General features: G+C 44.2%; 1 protein-coding gene across 1 annotated transcript in view; it reads right to left on the minus strand.

Annotated features, from left to right (window-relative positions):
* Nucleotides 1-19,921, minus strand: part of TDRD3 (tudor domain containing 3) — a 517,375-nt gene that overhangs the window by 270,777 nt on the left and 226,677 nt on the right. Inside the window, exon 4 of the mRNA XM_069758172.1 lies at nucleotides 18,598-18,758. Within this exon, the coding sequence (XP_069614273.1) occupies nucleotides 18,598-18,758 (161 nt within the window). The remainder of the gene's footprint in view (nucleotides 1-18,597; nucleotides 18,759-19,921) is intronic.

Here is a 19,921-nt window from a genome sequence, read left to right on the forward strand (position 1 = left end):
CACGTACACTGGATTCCCAATCTAACACCCCAATCATCTCATGGACAAAATATTCTACCCTGGACCTTCAAAAAGCTGAAGTGCTTTTTTATTAAACAGAACCTGTCACAAGTAGTGTTGACCGATACCTTCCGATATCGGGAAATATCGGGATCGGATTGGATGGGCCGATATCCAAAAAATATCGGCTATCGCTGATACCGAAACCGGAAACCAATGCAAGTCAATGGGACACAAATATCGGAATGAAAATAAACCCTTTCTTTCCTTGCACATCCAGTTCCGGAGGGGGGAAGAGTGTGGGCGGTGCGTGGGCGGAGACTGCGTGTCTGTGTGGGACCGTGGGCGGTCTGTGCGGGCCAGCCGGGGGTCTGTGCGGCCTTCCAGGGGTCTGTACGGGCCTCTCCGGGTTCTGTGCGGCCTGCCGGGGGTCTGTACGGGCCTCTCGGGGGTCTTTGTGTTTGTTTGCAGGCATCATCCGATGGGACTACAAGTCCCATCGGGCTATGCTTGCTACAATGGCAGTGATTGACACATTAGCCAATGATGGGACAGTAGTAGTCTTATCATCCGGCTAATGTGTTAAATGTAAGAAAAAAAAAAAAAAAAACATACATGCTACATACAACATACATACATACATACATACATGCATACAACATACTACATACATACATACATGCATACAACATACTACATACATACAACATACTACATACATGCATACAACATACTACATACAACATACTACATACATACATTATACTACATACATACATCATACATACAACATACCACATACATACAACATACTATATACTACATACATACAACATACAGTACATACATACATACATATATCATACATACATACTACATACATACTATATACATACAACATACATACATACTACAAACTAAATACAGCAAAAAACGGATGAAACGTGTGGCTATCAGGCGCAATCAGGCGCTAACACAACTCTGAGAAAAACGGATCCAGCAGAAAAAAAAAAAAACTGATCTTTTTTTTTTCAAAACTCGCCAGATTGTGCCTGACGGCAAAAACCTGATGTGTGAAAGCAGCCAGATATATGGATAGATACATCTATGTATCTATAGATACATATATCTATAAATATATCTATAGATAGATACAGTTGTGGCCAAAAGTATTAACACCCCTGCAATTCTGTCAGATAATACTAAGTTCTCCTTCCTGAAAATGATTGCAATCAGAAATTATTTGGTATTATTATTGTTTAATTTGTCTTAAATGAAAAAAACACAAAAAAGAATGAACCAAAAGCAAAACATTGATCATTTCACACAAAACTCCAAAAATGGGCCAGACAAAAGTATTGGCACCCTCAGCCTAATACTTGGTTGCACAACCTTTAGCCAAAATAACTGCGACCAACCGCTTCCGGTAACCATCAATGAGTTTCTCACAATGCTCTGCTGGAATTTTAGACCATTTTTCTTTGGCAAACTGCTCCAGGTCCCTGATATTTGAAGGGTGCCTTCTCCAAACTGCCATTTTCAGATCTCTCCACAGGTGTTCTATGGGATTCAGGTCTGGACTCATTGCTGGCCACCTTAGAAGTCTCCAGTGCTTTCTCTCAAACCATTTTCTAGTGCTTTTTGAAGTGTGTTTTGGGTCATTGTCCTGTTTGAAGACCCATGACCTCTGAGGGAGACCCAGCTTTCTCACACTGGGCCCTACATTATGCTGCAAAATTTGTTGGTAGTCTTCAGACTTCATAATGCCATGCACATGGTCAGGCAGTCCAGTGCCAGAGGCAGCAAAGCAACACCAAAACATCAGGGAACCTCCGCCATGTTTGACTGTAGGGACCGTGTTCTTTTCTTTGAATGCCTCTTTTTTCTCCTGTAAACTCTATGTTGATGCCTTTGCCCAAAAAGCTCTACTTTTGCCTCATCTGACCAGAGAACATTCTTCCAAAACGTTTTAGGCTTTTTCAGGTAAGTTTTGGCAAACTCCAGTCTGGCTTTTTTATGTGTTCGGGTACCATACAGTCCCTTTTCATTCAGACGCCGACGGATAGTACGGGTTGACACTGTTGTACCCTCGGACTGCAGGGCAGCTTGAACTTGTTTGGATGTTAGTCGAGGTTCTTTATCCAACATACGCCCAATCTTGCGTTGAAATCTCTTGTCAATTTTTCTTTTCCGTCCACATCTAGGGAGGTTAGCCACAGTGCCATGGGCTTTAAACTTCTTGATGACACTGCGCACGGTAGACACAGGAACATTCAGATCTTTGGAGATGGACTTGTAGCCTTGAGATTGCTCATGCTTCCTCACAATTTGGTTTCTCAAGTCCTCAGATAGTTCTTTGGTCTTTCTTTTCTCTATGCTCAATGTGGTACACACAAGGACACAGGACAGAGGTTGAGTCAACTTTAATCCATGTCAACTGGCTGCAAGTGTGATTTAGTTATTGCCAACACCTGTTAGGTGCCACAGGTAAGTTACAGGTGCTGTTAATTACACAAATTAAGAGAAGCATCACATGATTTTTCGAACAGTGCCAATACTTTTGTCCACCCCCTTTTTTATGTTTGGTGTGGAATTATATCCAATTTGGCTTTAGGACAATTCTTTTTGTGTTTAATGAACATAATACCAAATAATTTGTGTTTGCAATCATTTTCAGGAAGAAAAAAACAACACATTATACTAACCTTAAAGCCCAATCCCTGATGCCCATATCTGCTAAAAAAAAAAAAAATTTATGTGTCCCACGGCGATCTCATGTTTAGAACAGTCACATCAGGAGATGTTATGGTTCTACCTGGCCTCTGGCGATACACTGATAGGAGGAAATCGCTCCCGCAATGTATCACAGAGCTGCCATGAGAGAGTTCACTGGAGTTCATCAGCTCTGGTGCTCTCACACATGTCACCACCGCTGCGTGAGAACTTTCTCATGTAGCGGTGGGAGATCACCGGAGCTGAGCTGATCAGCTGATGAATTTCGGTGAACTCTCTCATCGCAGCTCAGTGCTGTAGACTGCAGATGAGATAACCTCCTGTCAGTGTATCCCCAGCTGTGTGTGTGTTTTTAGGCTACGTTCACATTAGCGTTACGCTAATGTGCGTCGCTGTTGCGTCGGCGACGCAGCGGCGACGCGCCCTTATGTTTAACATAGGGGACGCGTGCGTCTTTTTGCACGCGTTTTCCGACACGTGCGTCGTTTTAGACGCTAGCGTCGGACGCAAGAAAACGCTACAAGGTGCATTTTTCTTGCGTCCGATTTCGGCAAAAAACGACGCACGCGTCGCAAAACGCACGCGTTTGCGCGCGTTTTTCCGTGCGTCGCCGACGCAACGGCGACGCAACGCTAATGTGAACGTAGACTTACTTACCAGCTTAGTAATGAAGGTGTCGGGCTGACACCTTTTCATTACTATGCCTGGGGCTTGGTGTCAATGACAGTTGCTGACACCAAGTCCTAATCCCATTACTCTGATGCTACTGCATCAGAATGGAAAAGGTGGTGTTGAACCAAGAAATTGCATCACAAAACTTTTTTTATATCTTTATTTAGATCAAAAAAGCATTCATTGCTGCACAAAAACGCATGCAAAAAACTCATACAAAAACGCACAAAAAACCGTGGCAAAGCGCATGTTTCTGCCGCAGCGTTTTTGCTGCCATGAGATGCAGAAACCTTTCAGAAATATCTGCAGGCAAATACTCAACGTGCGCTCATAGCCTAAGGGAGCTTTCACACTGCGTTCTGACACCCGTTCGTTGCTCACGTCGAGGCTTATATCCGAACCGCAAAACAGGATTTGTGCGTATGCGCCAACTGGGCTATAAACTATAATGGTGTTCATAGAACGAACGTGTGCTCTGTGGTGCATCATTTTCAGGGTGTATGCCTTCTGGAGGCGGACACTCAGACATACTAGACTGTGTGAATCCTGGTGAATCATCTTCAGCACGCTATCTGAAGGAAGCCTTAAGGTACCTTCACACATAACGATATTGTTAACGATATCGTTGCTTTTTGTGACGTAGCAACGATATCGTTAATAAAATCGTTATGTGTGACAGCGACCAACGATCAGGCCCCTGCTGGGAGATCGTTGGTCGCTGAAGAAAGTCCAGAACTTTATTTCGTCGCTGGATCTCCCGTGGACATCGCTGGATCGGCGTGTGTGACACCGATCCAGCGATGTCTTCACTGGTAACCAGGGTAAACATCGGGTAACTAAGCGCAGGGCCGCGCTTAGTAACCCGATGTTTACCCTGGTTACCATCCTAAAAGTAAAAAAAAAAAACAGTACATACTTACCTAACGCTGTCTGTCCCCGGCGCTGTGCTCTGCACTCCTCCTGTACTGGCTGTGAGCGTCGGTCAGCCGGAAAGCAGAGCGGTGACGTCACCGCTCTGCTTTCCGGCCGCTGTGCTCACACAGACAGTACAGGAGGAGTGCAGAGCACAGCGCTGGAGGACAGACAGCGTTAGGTAAGTATGTACTGTTTGTTTTTTTTACTTTTAGGAAGGTAACCAGGGTAAACATCGGGTTACTAAGCGCGGCCCTGCGCTTAGTTACTCGATGTTTACCCTGGTTACTGGCATCGTTGGTCGCTGGAGAGCGGTCTGTGTGACAGCTCTCCAGCGACGAAACAGCGACGCTGCAGCGATCCGGATCGTTGTCGGTATCGCTGCAGCGTCGCTAAATGTGAAGGGGCCTTTACCATTTACCCTGCACAGGATCTCTCAGAATAATCAGTGTGTATGTTTGAAAAAGGTCTATGTAAGAGTGAAACATCACATATTGTACACACTGTTTGAGTGCCGGGTTCTTTCTATTTATGACTATTCTGACAGCCACAAAGAGAATGTCTGGAGCAGCTGACAGGCAAGCTGCTCCACTTTCTAAAGGGGATAAAAAGTCCCTATGGTGCTTATTGATCAGGGGTAGGACGCCCACCAATGAGGAAGTCGTGGACAGGTGAGAACTTGCTTTCACTGGACAACCCCATTAAGCATTGCAGAATGTTACTTTCCTATTTGTATGTCTGTTGGTCGGAGTCCCTATATGTACCGTGTAGGGACTCCTGTATGGTCATGTGAGGCGATGGGAAATGCATGTCTGGTGTGGGTTCATGCTTTACCTGTACAGTATTTGGATACTCTGTGATGCCCACCCTATAATCACAAGCAGTCCCCTTAAGAAACAGCCCAAGATAAAATCTGTATTAATTCAGCACTGGAAGGTGCAAAATCCAAGGGCACAACAATCTTGGGGCTATACTAATTAACTGCTGAACATAACACCAGACAATAGAGCAATTTGTGGCAGATGGTTTTGATAAGGCAGTATTCTTGCAGGTGTAATAACAGTGAAGAATAAAATGAAAGCATATAACAATATGTTGGAAATACCGATGGGTATGTAGCCTAAATTAGCAACGAGATGAAACGAATCACAGATATTAATGCCTCAGTAAGAAAGAACCCAGAGAAGAATTTTCAAGTTCTGGACCCATCAACATGATATTGTAAGTTTCTTAACTCATTGTTGTGTCGTGTCAGAAACCCCTATGTGGAACATCCAAATCCAACATTTTCAAAGCAGAAAATGAAGAATAAAGTGCACGGTGAATGTTCCCGCATGCGGGGTGAGACGATGGATACTGCACATGAATAGCGGCTCTTATCGCATGCCCCAGCCTCACCAGTCATGATCCGGTATTGTAATTATGTAAGTGAATTCCTGCAGAGGGTTTGAAGCTATTAAAGTGACACCTCTACAGAGCGGGAGCCCGCCATTCATTAATCAGACCCTCGGATCACAGTTAGCTGGAAATTACAGCATTTACAGAACAGCGCAAACCTTTAACAATGCTTCAAATGCAAACTGGGAACGTTTCTCCGTGTACAGGTACGAAGTGCAGGCCAGAGCCATTATACCAGGACTGGATGGCTTCAGCAGTGACAGGCAACTCCCACTGCTCACACATTAATATAATAGGCTATGTCAAGTATTTTTAGACAGTGTTAGATTCAATAATTGTGCCCCCCCGACCTAACATAACAACTGTTGAAGAGAAAAAAAATCTAAAGATATTCACGAGTCTTGCCATCTTTATATTTCAGGACTATGCATGACCTGTCCTCAGGATAGATTATCAATATAGCATTGGTTGGGGTCTGACATCAGGCAGCTCCAGATATCGGCTGTTTTCAAGCCTGGCAGTTGCAGGACTGAAGGGCACAGCTCCATCCACCATGTAATGGTGATTGCCAGGGACTGCAGACTCGCTCTATACATTCCAATAGAGCCGGATGTGCAGTACTCAGCATTACATTGTACTATCCAGCTCCACAACTGCTAACATTCAGTGTCAGACTCCCATCAATCAGAATAGGTCATCAATATAAAAGTAGTGAAGCTACCCTTTAATATTTTGAGGACATGACCTGGATTTTGTGGCACTTACTAATGTATGAGTACTACAGGTTCTCCTCCTGTAATGAATAGTGTCGTTTTCAACTAGATCACACAGAGATGCCATTTTCAAAATGGTTACTGGTGGGAAAATGTGTGACCATGCAGGAGTAGGAATTCCAGCCCCTCACCGTGCAGGCTGCCATTACTAACATTCGTAATAGAATGGATTGTTGTAAAGAGCTCACGGATATCGGCGTGGTCCTGTAATAGGATGTCACTTGTGTAACAAGATGGTACATGTCATTTCTTCAACCCTGGGTGGTATCATTGAGAAGTGGACGTTAGGAACCACAGCAACTCAGCTACTATAGAACATTACACAGCATGGTCCTCCGACAGCGGAGGCTCATAATGCACAAAAGTCAACATAAGGAAATGACCTGCAATTCCCAATAAATACATCTTATCACAATCCCTCCCTGTGCAGGAGTAATCAAAATGCACAGTAAGATCTATGAATGCAGCCGACACCTACTGCTTTGGACCAAGTTTTTCATTTTGAACTAGATACACAATGTAATAGTGTCTGCAGAATGTACACAAACCTTTTTTTATTTTGCTTCTCCATTGAGATATTAGCAATCAAAGTATTTGGCAACTAATCAGTTAACACTCACTGGGACTACACAAAAGTTATCCTACAATTTTCAATAGTGGCACAGATCTCTTTTTCCTGTATGAGCTGACCACTCAGACAGGCAGCAACACTCAAAAGAAGAATATGCCCCAACAATAGCTGAGGGCAGTATTCTCAGAGTGTGAGATGTAATCATACAGCTCTAATCTCCTGGTCTAACCTCCTGCATGACTCCGTGTAGGATGAGGGGCAGTACAGCGGAGTTTAGCTTTGTCACACTACAAGCTGTCCTGCTTACTGTGTGTGTGTGTCACTAATCACATTTATGTCTGCTCTGCTCAAGTAACTTATAACCACTCACGTATTTATTGGGATTTGCATGTCATTTCCTGGAAAAAGATCAGGCTCTCTTTACATCTCATACAGTACTGGACTTCTCCTGTGTCAGATTTAATGAAACCCTGCTCTAATCTCACTATGCAGTGAGTGATCACAAGCTGCCCTGAGAATAATAGACATAAGTGTGACACCGACACATGTCCAGACAGACAGTGTGGAAGGAAGAGCAGTAGAGCAGAGGTGACAGTGCTATGATATGAAGAGATCTGGAGACACAGCTAAGCTCAACTGGACTGCTTTTTCTCCTAGAGGGATTTTTATCAGAAAGGTGTTAGTCATTGGTGCTTTCTAGAGATGAGCAGACACCTGGATGTCTGGCAGGTTCAGCCGAATAGTTACAAAAAGTTTGGATTCGGATACCAGGACAGTACCCAGACCTCATTCACTTGAACATCCAGTGTTTGCAACGCTGTCATGTGCATGACAGTGCGGCAAACACCACTTCTGATCGGCGTCAAAATCATCAGAACCAGTCAGACAGCCATGGTTCCCACACTTTCAAAAGAAAGCGTGAGCCCGCTGCTACGATTGGAGGTAAATATTGATAGATAGATAATAGATAGATAGATACGATAGATAGATAATAGATAAACAGATGATTGATAGATACGATAGATTAGATAGATAGAGAGATAGATAGATAGATAGATAGATAGATAGATAGATAGATAGATAGATAGATAGATAGATAGATAGATAGATAGATAGATAGATAGTGCCACCGGCACTCGGAAGCAGAGTGTGCGGCTGCATGTATTTCTATGCAGCTGAACGCTTCGGTCCCGAGTGCCAGTGGCAGTACCGGGTATTGACGCCGGCCTTAAACGTAATATGTTTAATTTTTTTTTTTTTAAATGGCGTGGGCTCCCGCGCAATTTTCTGTGCCAGAGAGGGAAAGCCGATGGCTGGGGGCCAATATTTGTAGCCTGGGAAGGGGGTAATACCCATGACCCCTCTCTAGGCTATGAATATCAGCCCGCAGCTGTCTGCATAGCCTTTGCTGGCTGTTAAATTAAGGGGACCCCCCCAAAAAAAATGACGTGGGGTCCCCCTATATTTTATAGCCAGAAAGGCTATGCAGAAAGCTGCGGGCTGATAGTCATAGCCTAGAGAGGGTCCATGGCTATTGCCCCCGCCCCGGCTACAAATACAAGCCCCCAGCCGCCCCAGAAATGGCGCATCTGTAAGATGCGCCAATTGAGGCACTTAGCTCCTCTCTACCCACTCCCCTGTAGCGGTGGGATATGGGGTAATAAGGGGTTAATGTCACCTTGCTATTGTAAGGTGACATTAAGCCTGGTTAATAATGGAGAAGTGTCAATAAGACACCTATCCATTATTAATCCTAGAGTAGTGAAAGGGTTAAAAAAAAAATAAAGACACGGCCAGAAAAAGTATTTTAATATTCTTAATTTTACCATACTTAACATACTTGATCGCCTGCATAAAAAATTAAAATAATAAACCAACCGAATACTTACTTTCCGCCGTAGTCCCAGTAATAACGAATGTCCCATGACGATCTCCCCTAACTTTCCGCCGTAGTTCCAGTAATAACGAATGTCTCACGACGATCTCCCCTATAGAACAGTGACATCGGGTAATGTCTCCGCTCTATAGGCCCTCCAGTGACACACTGACAGGAGACAATGACTCCTGCAGTGTATCACTGAGGTAACTATAGTTCAGAGTCTCAATTTATGGCAAAGCTGTGTGGGAATTTTCCCACACAGCAGTGCCACAAGTGAGACTAGGGACTATTTTCTCACAGGGGCAGAGGAATACATTGTGGGGAGGATACCTGGAGCCCCTGGAGAGCGGTCACATCAGCAGATGCTACTGCTCTCCACAGGAGATCGTCGTGGGGCACTCGTTTTAATTGGGTATCTGCGGATCAGGGAGTATATCGTTTGTTTATTATTTATTAATTTTTTGTTATAGTTGACAATGACTTCGGGGGATCAAGTTGACAATGATAGTGAGTATGTACTCTATGTTTAATGTACTGTATGTCTATATGTATGTATTGTATGTATGTTATGAATGTTGCATGTTCTGTATGTATGTACAGTATGTTGCATGTCACATGTTCCATGTAACATGTTGTCGCATGTCGTATGTTGTCGCATGTTATTGCATGTTGTCGCATGTTACATGTTGTATGGTGTATGTTGTGTGTTCACACAGTCTAGATGAGTATTGTATGTATGTTATGAATGTTGCATGTTCTGTATGTATGTACAGTATGTTGCATGTCGCGTGCTGCATGTTGTCGCATGGTGTATGTTGTATGGTGAATGTTGTGTGTTGTATGTGCACACAGTCTAGACAAGTCCGGCTCGGCTACATCTGGATGCCTGACATCCAGATGTAGCAGAGCCTGTAGATGATCGCCAGAGATAACTCTCCAGCGATCACCTACACTACAGCGTTCTCACAAACAGCTGATCAGCATGTGACTAATCATTAGATGTGATTTTATCGCATTTAATGATAGTCTATGGTAAATTTATGGTGCGGCGACGGAGCGTTGCAGCTTTGTAAACAGACATGTTGCGTTCTGAAAAGACGCGCCACATGTCCGTTTACACGGTTCTGCCGCCTGCGTGTTTTACCACATAGTGGAGATGGGCTTTCATGAAATCCCCTCCACTATGCTGTAACATCTGGACGCTGTGTGTTTGACGCTGCGGCTCTAAGCAACGTCAAACACGAAGCGATTCCTGAACGTGGAAACATACCCTTATATGTGGTGTTATTATATATATGTGGTGTTATTATATATAATATATATTATATATAATAGTTTGTTATTTTGTTGGAAGCTACGGGTAGAATATAGTGCTGCAGGACCAGTGTGGTGTCTGTAAAGTACTATATGAAGACGCTGGGGGGTGAGTATAAGTATGGGGGTACAGGGCTTATATGTAAAGCACCACTCCAGCACTGAAAAAACGGTAATTAGACCTACCGGTAATTGTATTTCCAGGAATCCATCCTGACACGAGCATTGGAGGACGTCCTTCTTACCCTCAGTGGGACAGGAACAACAAGCGGTTAAAAGGACCCTCCCCACTCCACCCACCAGTGATTTTCTAAGTACCACATCTGGATGGATGCAAAAAAGAGAGTTTATTAACAGTCATATAACAATGTTACATCACATTAGTCAATAGTATAAACTTGGAGTGGGAGGGAACTAGTAGTGCTGTCAGGATGGATTCCTGGAAATACAATTACCGGTAGGTCTAATTACCGTTTTCCAGTTCACCACCTGGCAGCACCATTGGAGAAATACCAAAGGATGTAAAACTAGGGTGGGACTACTGCATGTAATACTTTTCTACCAAAAGCTAACTGATCTGATGAGACATCTAATTTATAGTGTCTAGCAAAGGTAGAAAGATTGGTCCAAGTCACCGCCCTACAAATTTGCTCAGCTGAGGCTCCCCCCTTCTCCGCCCATGATGTAGAGATAGCTCGAGTTGAATGGGCTCTAAGAATATCCGGGGGATCTTTCCCTTGGTCTGTATATGCTAGGTTTATCATGGTTTTGATCCACCTAGCAATGGTTGATTTTGCTGCCTTACAACCTCTATTTGGACCCCCGTACTGTATGAACAAGTTAGTGTCCCGTCTCCAACCTTCTGTCGCCCCCAGGTATTTTAGAACAGTCTACCTAACGTCAAGGTTATCGTAGACCCCTTCTTTTGTGTTTCTAGGGTGTTGGCAGAATGAGGGAAGGATTATCTCCTGATTTATATTTGTTGAGGACACTACCTTGGGGAGGAAGGCTGGGTTAAGTCTTAAGACTATCCTGTCGTCAAAGATCTGAAGATATGGGTCCTGAGTGGAAAGAGCCTGCAACTCCCCCAATCTTTTAGCTGACGTGATGGCAATCAAGAAGGCAGTTTTAAAGAAGAGACTGGCTATGTCCATATCTTCTGATAACAAATACGGGGTTTTACACAGGGCATTAAGGACCAGGTTTAGGTCCCAAGGAGGAGTTGATTTTCTCACAAGTGGTCTCATTCTCTGCGTGGCCCTGGAAAATCTTGCTATCCAAGGATGGGAGGCTAGTGATATATCAAAAAAGACACTAAGCGCTGCAATCTGTACTTTTAAAGTACTAGGCCAGAGGCCCTTCTCAAAACCGAGTTGCAGGAAGTCGAGGATTCTGGGAATGTCAGGTTTTGAAGTATCCACGGGAACCTCTCCCAGAAAGGAACAATAACGCTTCCAGATTTTGTTATAAATCGCTGAAGTCACCGGCTTTCTGCTTGCCTGGAGAGTGGTAATGACCTCTTCTGACAGACCTCTGGATCTTAGGGTTCGCCGTTCTTTGTGGAACACCGGCCCCTGTAGTAGAAGGTCCTGCCTGTTCAGTAGTAAGATTGGTCTCTATGTTGACATTCTGGATACTAGAGAGAGAACCAGCTCCTTTTTTGGCCAAAAAGGAACCACCAGGATTACGGTTGCTCTCTCGTCTCGTATCTTCTTGAGTGTCTTCAGTATCAGAGGAAGAGGCGGAAATGCGTACAGGAGACCTCTCCAATACTGAGACAAGGCGTCTACTCCTGTGGTTCCATCTAGAGGATTGAGAGAGAAAAATGCTCTGGTCTTTGCATTTGACCTGGTGGCAAAACGATCCACCTGAGGTGTTCCCCACTTCTGGCACAGACTGCTGAATATTTCTGGGTTCAGTTCCCATTCTCCGGGATGTACAGATGTTCTGCTCAAGAAGTCTGCTACTTTATTCTTGGTGCCTTCCAGGTGAACTGCCGAGATGGATTTGACAGATTTCTCCGCCCATCTGACAATCTGGTCTGCTAGGTGTTGCAGTGGTGGATGTTTCGGATGTCCTTGGTGTCTTAGAAATGCCACTGCTGTGACATTGTCAGACAGAATTCTTACATGTCTGCCCCTGACCTGTGACTGGGCCTGGCATAACACCTTCCAGATCGCATACAGCTCCCTGAAGTTTGACGACCTTGCAGCAATCTGAGGAGTCTATTCTCCCTGGTAATGTGTCTTTTCTATATGTCCGCCCCATCCGAATTGACTGGCGTCTGTGGTAACCGTAACACAGGGATTGAGGGAACTCCCTCTTTTAGGTTCTTCGGCGTGGTCCACCAGGTTAAGGATTTCTTTACTGACGGAGAAACAATCATCTTCCTGTCCAGGGAGCTGTTTCCTGTTCCAGGATTTCAAAACCTCTCTCTGCAATCCCCGCGAGTGGAATTGGCTCCATTTCACACAGGGTATGCATGCCGTCATTAAGCCCAGAATACTCATTACCTCTCTTATGGAGGGGGTGCTCCTTCTGAATTGGTGTATGTGCCTGATCAAGGCCTCCTGTCTGTATTTCGGTAAAAAAGATGTTCTGATGTTGGAGTCCAATATGACCCCCAAAAATTTCATTCTGGAATTTGGGACCAGGCATGATTTCTTCCAATTCACAATCCACCCCAGGTCTTGTAGAATGGAAAGTGTGAAGCTGCAGTCTATCTCGAGAAGTTTCTCTGATATTGCCATTATCAGAAAGTCGTCCAGATATGGCACTATGGCAACATTCTGGTTCCTTAGAAAGGCTACAACTTCCGATATTAATTTGGTGAATATTCTGGGCACCGAAGCAAGCCCAAAGGGGAGACATCTGAACTGGAAGTGATACATTATTCCTTTGTTCATTAGGGCGAATCTCAGAAACTTTTGGAAGGCAGTGTGTATTGGGACATGGTAATATGCATCGCTTAGATCTAAGGTGCACATCACCATGTCTTTGTCTATCAGAGACGTTGTGGACTTTATAGATTCCATCCTGAATCTTTTGTACCGGACCCACCTGTTTAGGGGTTCTAAATTTATGATCGTTCGGGAGTCTCCCGAAGGTTTTTTTATTGAAAACAAGTGAGAGTAATGGCCCTTGCCTCTTTCAGAGATGGGTACTGGGATGATTGCGTCTAACTCTATCAACTCCTGGATGTTTGTCCACATAGAGGAGTCTGAGAGCGGACAGGGTCGGGTTACAACAAATCTTTCTGGGGGACTTTTGGAGAACTCTAGCTTGTACCCCTGAGCAATTACCTGCAGAATCCAAGGATTTGGGGATATCTTCTGCCAACCCCCTAGACATTTTTGTAACCGACCACCCATCTTGATGTCATTTATTCAGCTTTCCTGCACCTGCACTTGGGAAGATGGAGTCTCTACCCTTTCCACCCTTGGGATAAGACCACCTCCCAGTCTTCCCCCTGTAGTCTGTCTTCTGACCAGGTCGGCATCTACGAAAGGGCTGGAATTTTTTAGTATTCTCCTCAGGGAACCCTTTCTTTTTATCTGAGGCTTTTTCTAAAATGTCATCTAGAATAGGCCCAAATACTTTATTCCCTGAGAATGGAATTCCGCACAGTTTATTTTTTGATTGGATATCCCCTGACCAAGTCTTTAGCCAGATAGCTCTTCTGGCCGCGTTGGACAAGGACTCGCTTCTGGCGGCGAAGCGCACGGATTCTGCTGAAGCGTCTGCCATAAAGCCTGTTGCGAGTTTAAGTAACGGTAGAGATTTGAGAATAACATCTCTGGAAGTCTTAGCTTTGAGATGTTCCTCCAAATCATCTATCCATATATGCATTGACAGGGCTACCGATGTTGCAGCTATATTGGCCCGTATTATTGCTGCCGAGGATTCCCAAGTTCTCCTGAGCAGTCCATCTGCTTTGCGATCCATTGGATCCTTTAAAGGGAAGGAATCCTCAAATGGAATTGAGGTCTTCTTCGCCACCTTTGCCAATGGAACAACGATCTTGGGAACTTCATCCCACACTTTAATGTCCTCTGGATTATAAGGCAGACGGAGCCTGAAGTCTCTAGGTACTACTAGTCTCTTCTCCGCTTCCTGCCATTCTTCTAGAATCATGGAACGGATGTGGTTGTTGACTGGAAAAACATTTGTGACTTGGGCATGTAACCCGCCAAACATCTCATAGTGGATCGAGGTCTCTTCTGGCGAGTCCTGTAACTGCATGGTGTTACGAACTGCATGAAGAAGCTCATCTGTATCTGCCGCAGAGAAGAGATATCTTTTCCCTTTGCCCAATGATCTGTCTCTTTCTTCCTGGTCTGAATCTTCCGAAATCTCTCTTTCGGAAGAGGGATTGGACTCTCTTGGCCTTTTTCGTGATGTTTGCGGTTCCGACTGGCTCGTCCAGAGAAGATAATAATAATAATCATCTTTATTTTTATATAGCGCTAACATATTCCTTTACAGGTTGCACACATTATCGTCCCTGTCTCCATTGGGGCTCACACTCTAAATTCCCTATCAGTATGTCTTTGGAATGTGGGAGGAAACCGGAGTACCCGGAGGAAACCCACGCAAACATGGAGAGAACATACAAACTCTTTGCAGATGTTGTCCTTAGTGGGGCTTGAACCCAGGACTCCAGCGCTGCAAGGCTGCTGTGCTATCCACTGCGCCACCGTGCTGCCCAAGATTCCAGCTTGAGATGGATGCCTGAACCTCCTGACGAATCATCGTCCTCATACTGGCTAATATTGCAGTCTGTTCATCACCCACAATCTTAGATGTGCACGACTTGCATAGTGGCTTCCGCCAATTTTCCGGAAATTTAGCAGCACATATCGGGCATTTACTTTTCCCTGATTTTTTCCTTTCAGGTGCGGTGATGGGAGGCTCTGCCTAGGATAGATAGAGTTCAACAAGGAATCATGAAGCACATATATAATATAAGGCCGAGAGTAGTGAAATGTAACTCTCCCACTCGTAGTATCCAGATAAACTGGTTTAATAGGGCCACTCCAAGGATCATGTATTACAACGAAAAAGTGGAGTAGAAAAATCCCAGACAACATAGTAAAATCAGAAAACTTTATTCAAACATTACAAAAATTACAGAAAATACAGCGGGGGATGTATGCAGGAGTTACCCTGATATAATATGATTATGTATATGGCCTTTTTCTGCTAGCAGCATTCTTACCCCCGGGTATACGTAGTGCTCCCCATGTACACCAGTACTGCTAGAGTTTTCCCTCTATCTTCCATCTGTTGTGTTGCATACTTGTAATTTTATTGGTCCCATATCTTCTGTAATTTTTGTAATGTTTGAATAAATTTTCTGATTTTACTATGTTGTCTGGGATTTTTCTACTCCACTTTTTCGTTGTAATAATAGGATAGATAGAGATACATAGATATACTCCGTAGATAGGGAAGTAGGGGGAAGGGTGAGAATTGTGGTATGGCTTAGTATAGCCCACTCACGTGCCCCTGAAGCTGGTCAGTCTCCTCAGGTCTGGCTGTTTCCTCCATAGTGAGGACAATTCTAGCCGTATAGCCGAGTGCTCCCTGTCAGGATGGCCGGCGGCATAAAGACCCCCTTAAAACGCTTATATAGGATTTACCTGGTTGATCCTGCCCTCCATACTGCTGCTGCGGTTGACTGTGCTGTAATGCCTCCCCGAGGCCGGCGCTGCTGCTGGCGTCATGCTCCCGCGCTGGCCGCGACCGGAAGTGGCCGCTTGGAAGCGGTCTCTGGAGAACGCTGCGGCCACACTCACCCCCCGGCAGAAGGCGCCCGGACGGAGAGCCCCCTGAGCGGAGGAGACGGGCCCGATCCCAGGAGCAGCGATGCACTGGGGAGGCTACGGGAACCCCAATAGCAGGTATCAGCCACAGATGTCTTGTGGCAGGGAAGGGAAAGGCTGGGCCCCACTAACCCCACCATCTGCACAGCACCGTCGGAGGAAAAGCTTGCCGTTCCTATCCACAGTGGGACAGGAAAAACACTTGTAGCTGGAGTGGGGAGGGTCCTTTTAACCGTTTGTTGTTCCTGTCCCACTGAGGGTAAGAAGGACATCCTCCAATGGTGCTGTCAGGTGGTGAACTGGAAATAACACTTGAGTGCTGCTTTAAGATCCCATGGGAGAACTATAACTCCCAGCATGTCCTGCAGATCCTATGGCATGCTGGGAGTTATAGTTCACCACAGGAGTGGCAGAGTGATTTCTTATGTGTTGTAATGACTAACCTTTTAATTCTTACTTGTACATGCTGTGCAGGTCCTGCAGCTAGCCAGCCACGCTGTGGTGAGGTAAAGAAGAGCTGGAGCATACCATGATGGCACAGAGCCCTCCCTCTTATTGCCTCTCCACAGGCCATAAGAAGAAGCTTGCAGATTCTAGTGCCATGTCTGAAGGACCTGTGATGACATAATGAAGAGGGAGGGCTCTGTGCTGTCAGGTGATGCTCCAGCCTGCCCTCTTCATGACCTCACCAAAGGTCCTATAAGGGAGCACTCAGCATCAGGTATGCGGCGATCTCTCCTGTGGCACCCTGCTCCTGCCCCCTCCTCCACCGGACAGACGATATCCCCAGCTGCTGCAAGAATCAGTATGGGTCTGCTGTTTAAGTGAAGGAATATTTATTTTCTGCTCGTCGCTCACTGCGATCAGATGACCGCATTGCCCCCGGGCGCAGCCCACCGTGCACAAGACGCATGCCAGACAAGCCAGGATGTCCGGACCCACCCACCCAGGTGCAGAGAGTGCATGCGTCCATGTTCAGTCCAGGGGGGGACAAAGCGATGACTCACCTGACCACCCCCACAGAACCGCCCATAGCACGGCTAAGTAATGGAGAGGCATCTATAGGACACCTATTCATTACTAATCCTACAGCTATATCTAATATATAATTGCCTAGAATACTACTTCCTGCAATTTGTGCCAACTTCCTGTCCGGAGCTAATGTCCGGAGATAAGTGACGTCAACAGTGTCCAGTGTCTGATTGGTTGCCGCCTGCTGCGAGCGACCAATCAGAAACGTGCCGTACTGTGACACACTCCGCCCGCCATTTTGGTGTGATTTTTGAATTTTTACCTCACAGCAAGTTTCTACTGCGTGGAGGCGGGCCCAGTGACGTTGCTCTTCAAGCTCCTGCCGAATTTCGTCAAAAAAATGATAATACCATTTACCAAAACTATATATATTTAGTTGTGAAGTGGTTCAGTGACATTTTCACACCAATTTTGAACTTTTGTTTGGTGTTTTCTCCATATACTGCCTATTATTTTTGTTCTTTCTTACTATTATTTATTAATTGTATTATTCTTACATTTGAATAAATAAAGTATATATGGATTCTAGACTCCCGATTCTTTAGAATCGGGCTGCCATCTAGTTATAAATAAATACACAGCAAGTATACAGTCCTTTAATTGAAAGAAAGACACAGACTTTTTTAATGATTCTAAATTAAACCATACTCGCGTCAACGCCCATTCCATTAAAGCCATCAACTCCTGAAATAAAACAAAAATAAAAACAATATCCCTCGCCTGTCCATCATTCTGTCCCACAGTATAATCCATGTCTGGGGGATAAATAGTTTGCAACCTGGACAGTGCCAAGATGCGACCATCCAACCACTAGTTAATGAGCTGTGTGAGCGCAGCGTCAGTGGCTAGCAGTGATGTCATCAAGGTCATTGCCGGTCACTGTGTCTGTGCTCGAACAGTAGGTGTTTGGTACGGACGCCGAACTTTACTGCTCAAGTTTGCCCATTTCTAGTCCTTTCTAATCATGTGCAAGGTTAGATCAAAAGATCAAGGATACATCTCACACACTAAAAACCCTGCGCTAAGCTAAAGTGGAGGTGTGTTCTTTTTCTGCCATGTTGCTGCCTCCTTATGATTGGTCAGCATCATACAGGGGGGAAAATATAAACCCCAGTGAAAACTATCTGATAATTTTTTTTACGTCCAAGTGGGTGTTAAGGCCAAATAATTTGACTTTTAACATCTCTGCAACTTAAGAGGCAAAATTATAAAATATAGTTTTAATCCTCCAATTCCTCTATGCAGCAACTATCATAACGTGAGTAGAGTCCAACATGAAAAATTTGGTGACAGGTCATCAAGAGAATCAAGAGAATTTTCAGGAGATTTGTGATCATAATGTGGAATTGCTCTTTAAGCAATTGCCATATTAATCAGTTTGGGTTCACTGAAGTAGAAACATAAGCCACAAATAATAAATGCCATTTCTGTTTAAGGGCGTTGCTTTAGCGGCTTACAGTCAGAATCTAACATAGGAAAGCCTCTTACCTGACTTTTGACAGGTGATTAAACTCTATGGCCATGCAGGATGTATGGCCATCTGTCATCTGTAATCGAAGCATTCGAGGAGCTGCCTGAGATTCTTCATTGTCTTTCGGCGCAGATATATTGCGGATTTTCTGAATTTGCAGAACACAAGGACCATCTATCTGAAAAAGGTAAGAGAGATTTAGAAGAAAAGCAAGCAGATTTATAAGCTGTAAGATAAGTTTTAAATTTTTATTTTCAATGAAAATAGAGGACAAAGACATCCCAGGATGCAGCTGAACCCTTGTGACCCACCCTGTGATGACAGAGAGGCATGCATGCATAAGTGCTGTGAAGAATACAACATACATGGACATTTACCACCAGAGTACTGGTTTCCAGATTCAGAGGCATGTGTACAGGGATACTGAGCAGCCATTGGCTACAATTCACCATTTACAATTTCTTTTTTTTTTAACCCCTTAGTGACTGAGCCAATTTTGTCCTTAATGACCAAGCCAAATTTTTACAATTCTGATCACTGTCAATTTATGAAGTTATAGCTCTGGAACGCTTAAATGTATCCCACTGATTCTGAGAGTGTTTTTTCATGACATATTGTACTTCATGTTAGTGGTAAAATTTCTTCGATATGATTTGCGCTTATTTATGAAGAAGATGGAAATGCAATGTTCAAAATTTAATTTTTGTACTCTTAAATCAGTGAGTGGTGTCACACAAAATAGTTAATAAATAACATTTCCCACATGTCAACTTTACATCAGCACAATTTTGGAACCATACATTTTTTTGTTAGGACGTTATAAGGGTTAAAAGTTGACCAGCGAATTTTCCAACAAAATTTACAAAACCAATTTTTTTTAGGGACCACCTCACATTTCAATGAGTTTGGGGGATCAATATAACAGAAAATACCCCAAAGGGACACCATTCTAAAAACTGCACCCCTCAAGATGCGCAAAACCACATTCAAGAAGTTTATTAACCCTTCAGGTGCTTCATGAGAACTAAAGCAATGTGGAAAGAAAAAACGAACATTTTACTTTTTTCACAGAAAATTTACTTTGGAACCAAACCAAGGGTATCAGTAGAAAATGGACCACAAAATGTGTTGTGCAATTTCTCCTGATTACTCCGATACCCCCGTATGTGGGGGAAAGCCACTGTTTGGGCGCATGGCAGGGCTCAGAAGGGAGGGAGCAAATCATTATTCATTACATAGTGGAATGTGTTGACAACAATAAAACATAAAAATGATCAATGCAAATCAAAAGTAATATCCCATGGAGGCCTGAATTTGGAATAATATTCAAAAACAAAACGG

The sequence above is a fragment of the Ranitomeya imitator genome, chromosome 3 (assembly GCF_032444005.1).
Source record: "Ranitomeya imitator isolate aRanImi1 chromosome 3, aRanImi1.pri, whole genome shotgun sequence".
In the NCBI taxonomy this organism is placed as follows: Eukaryota; Metazoa; Chordata; class Amphibia; order Anura; family Dendrobatidae; genus Ranitomeya; species Ranitomeya imitator.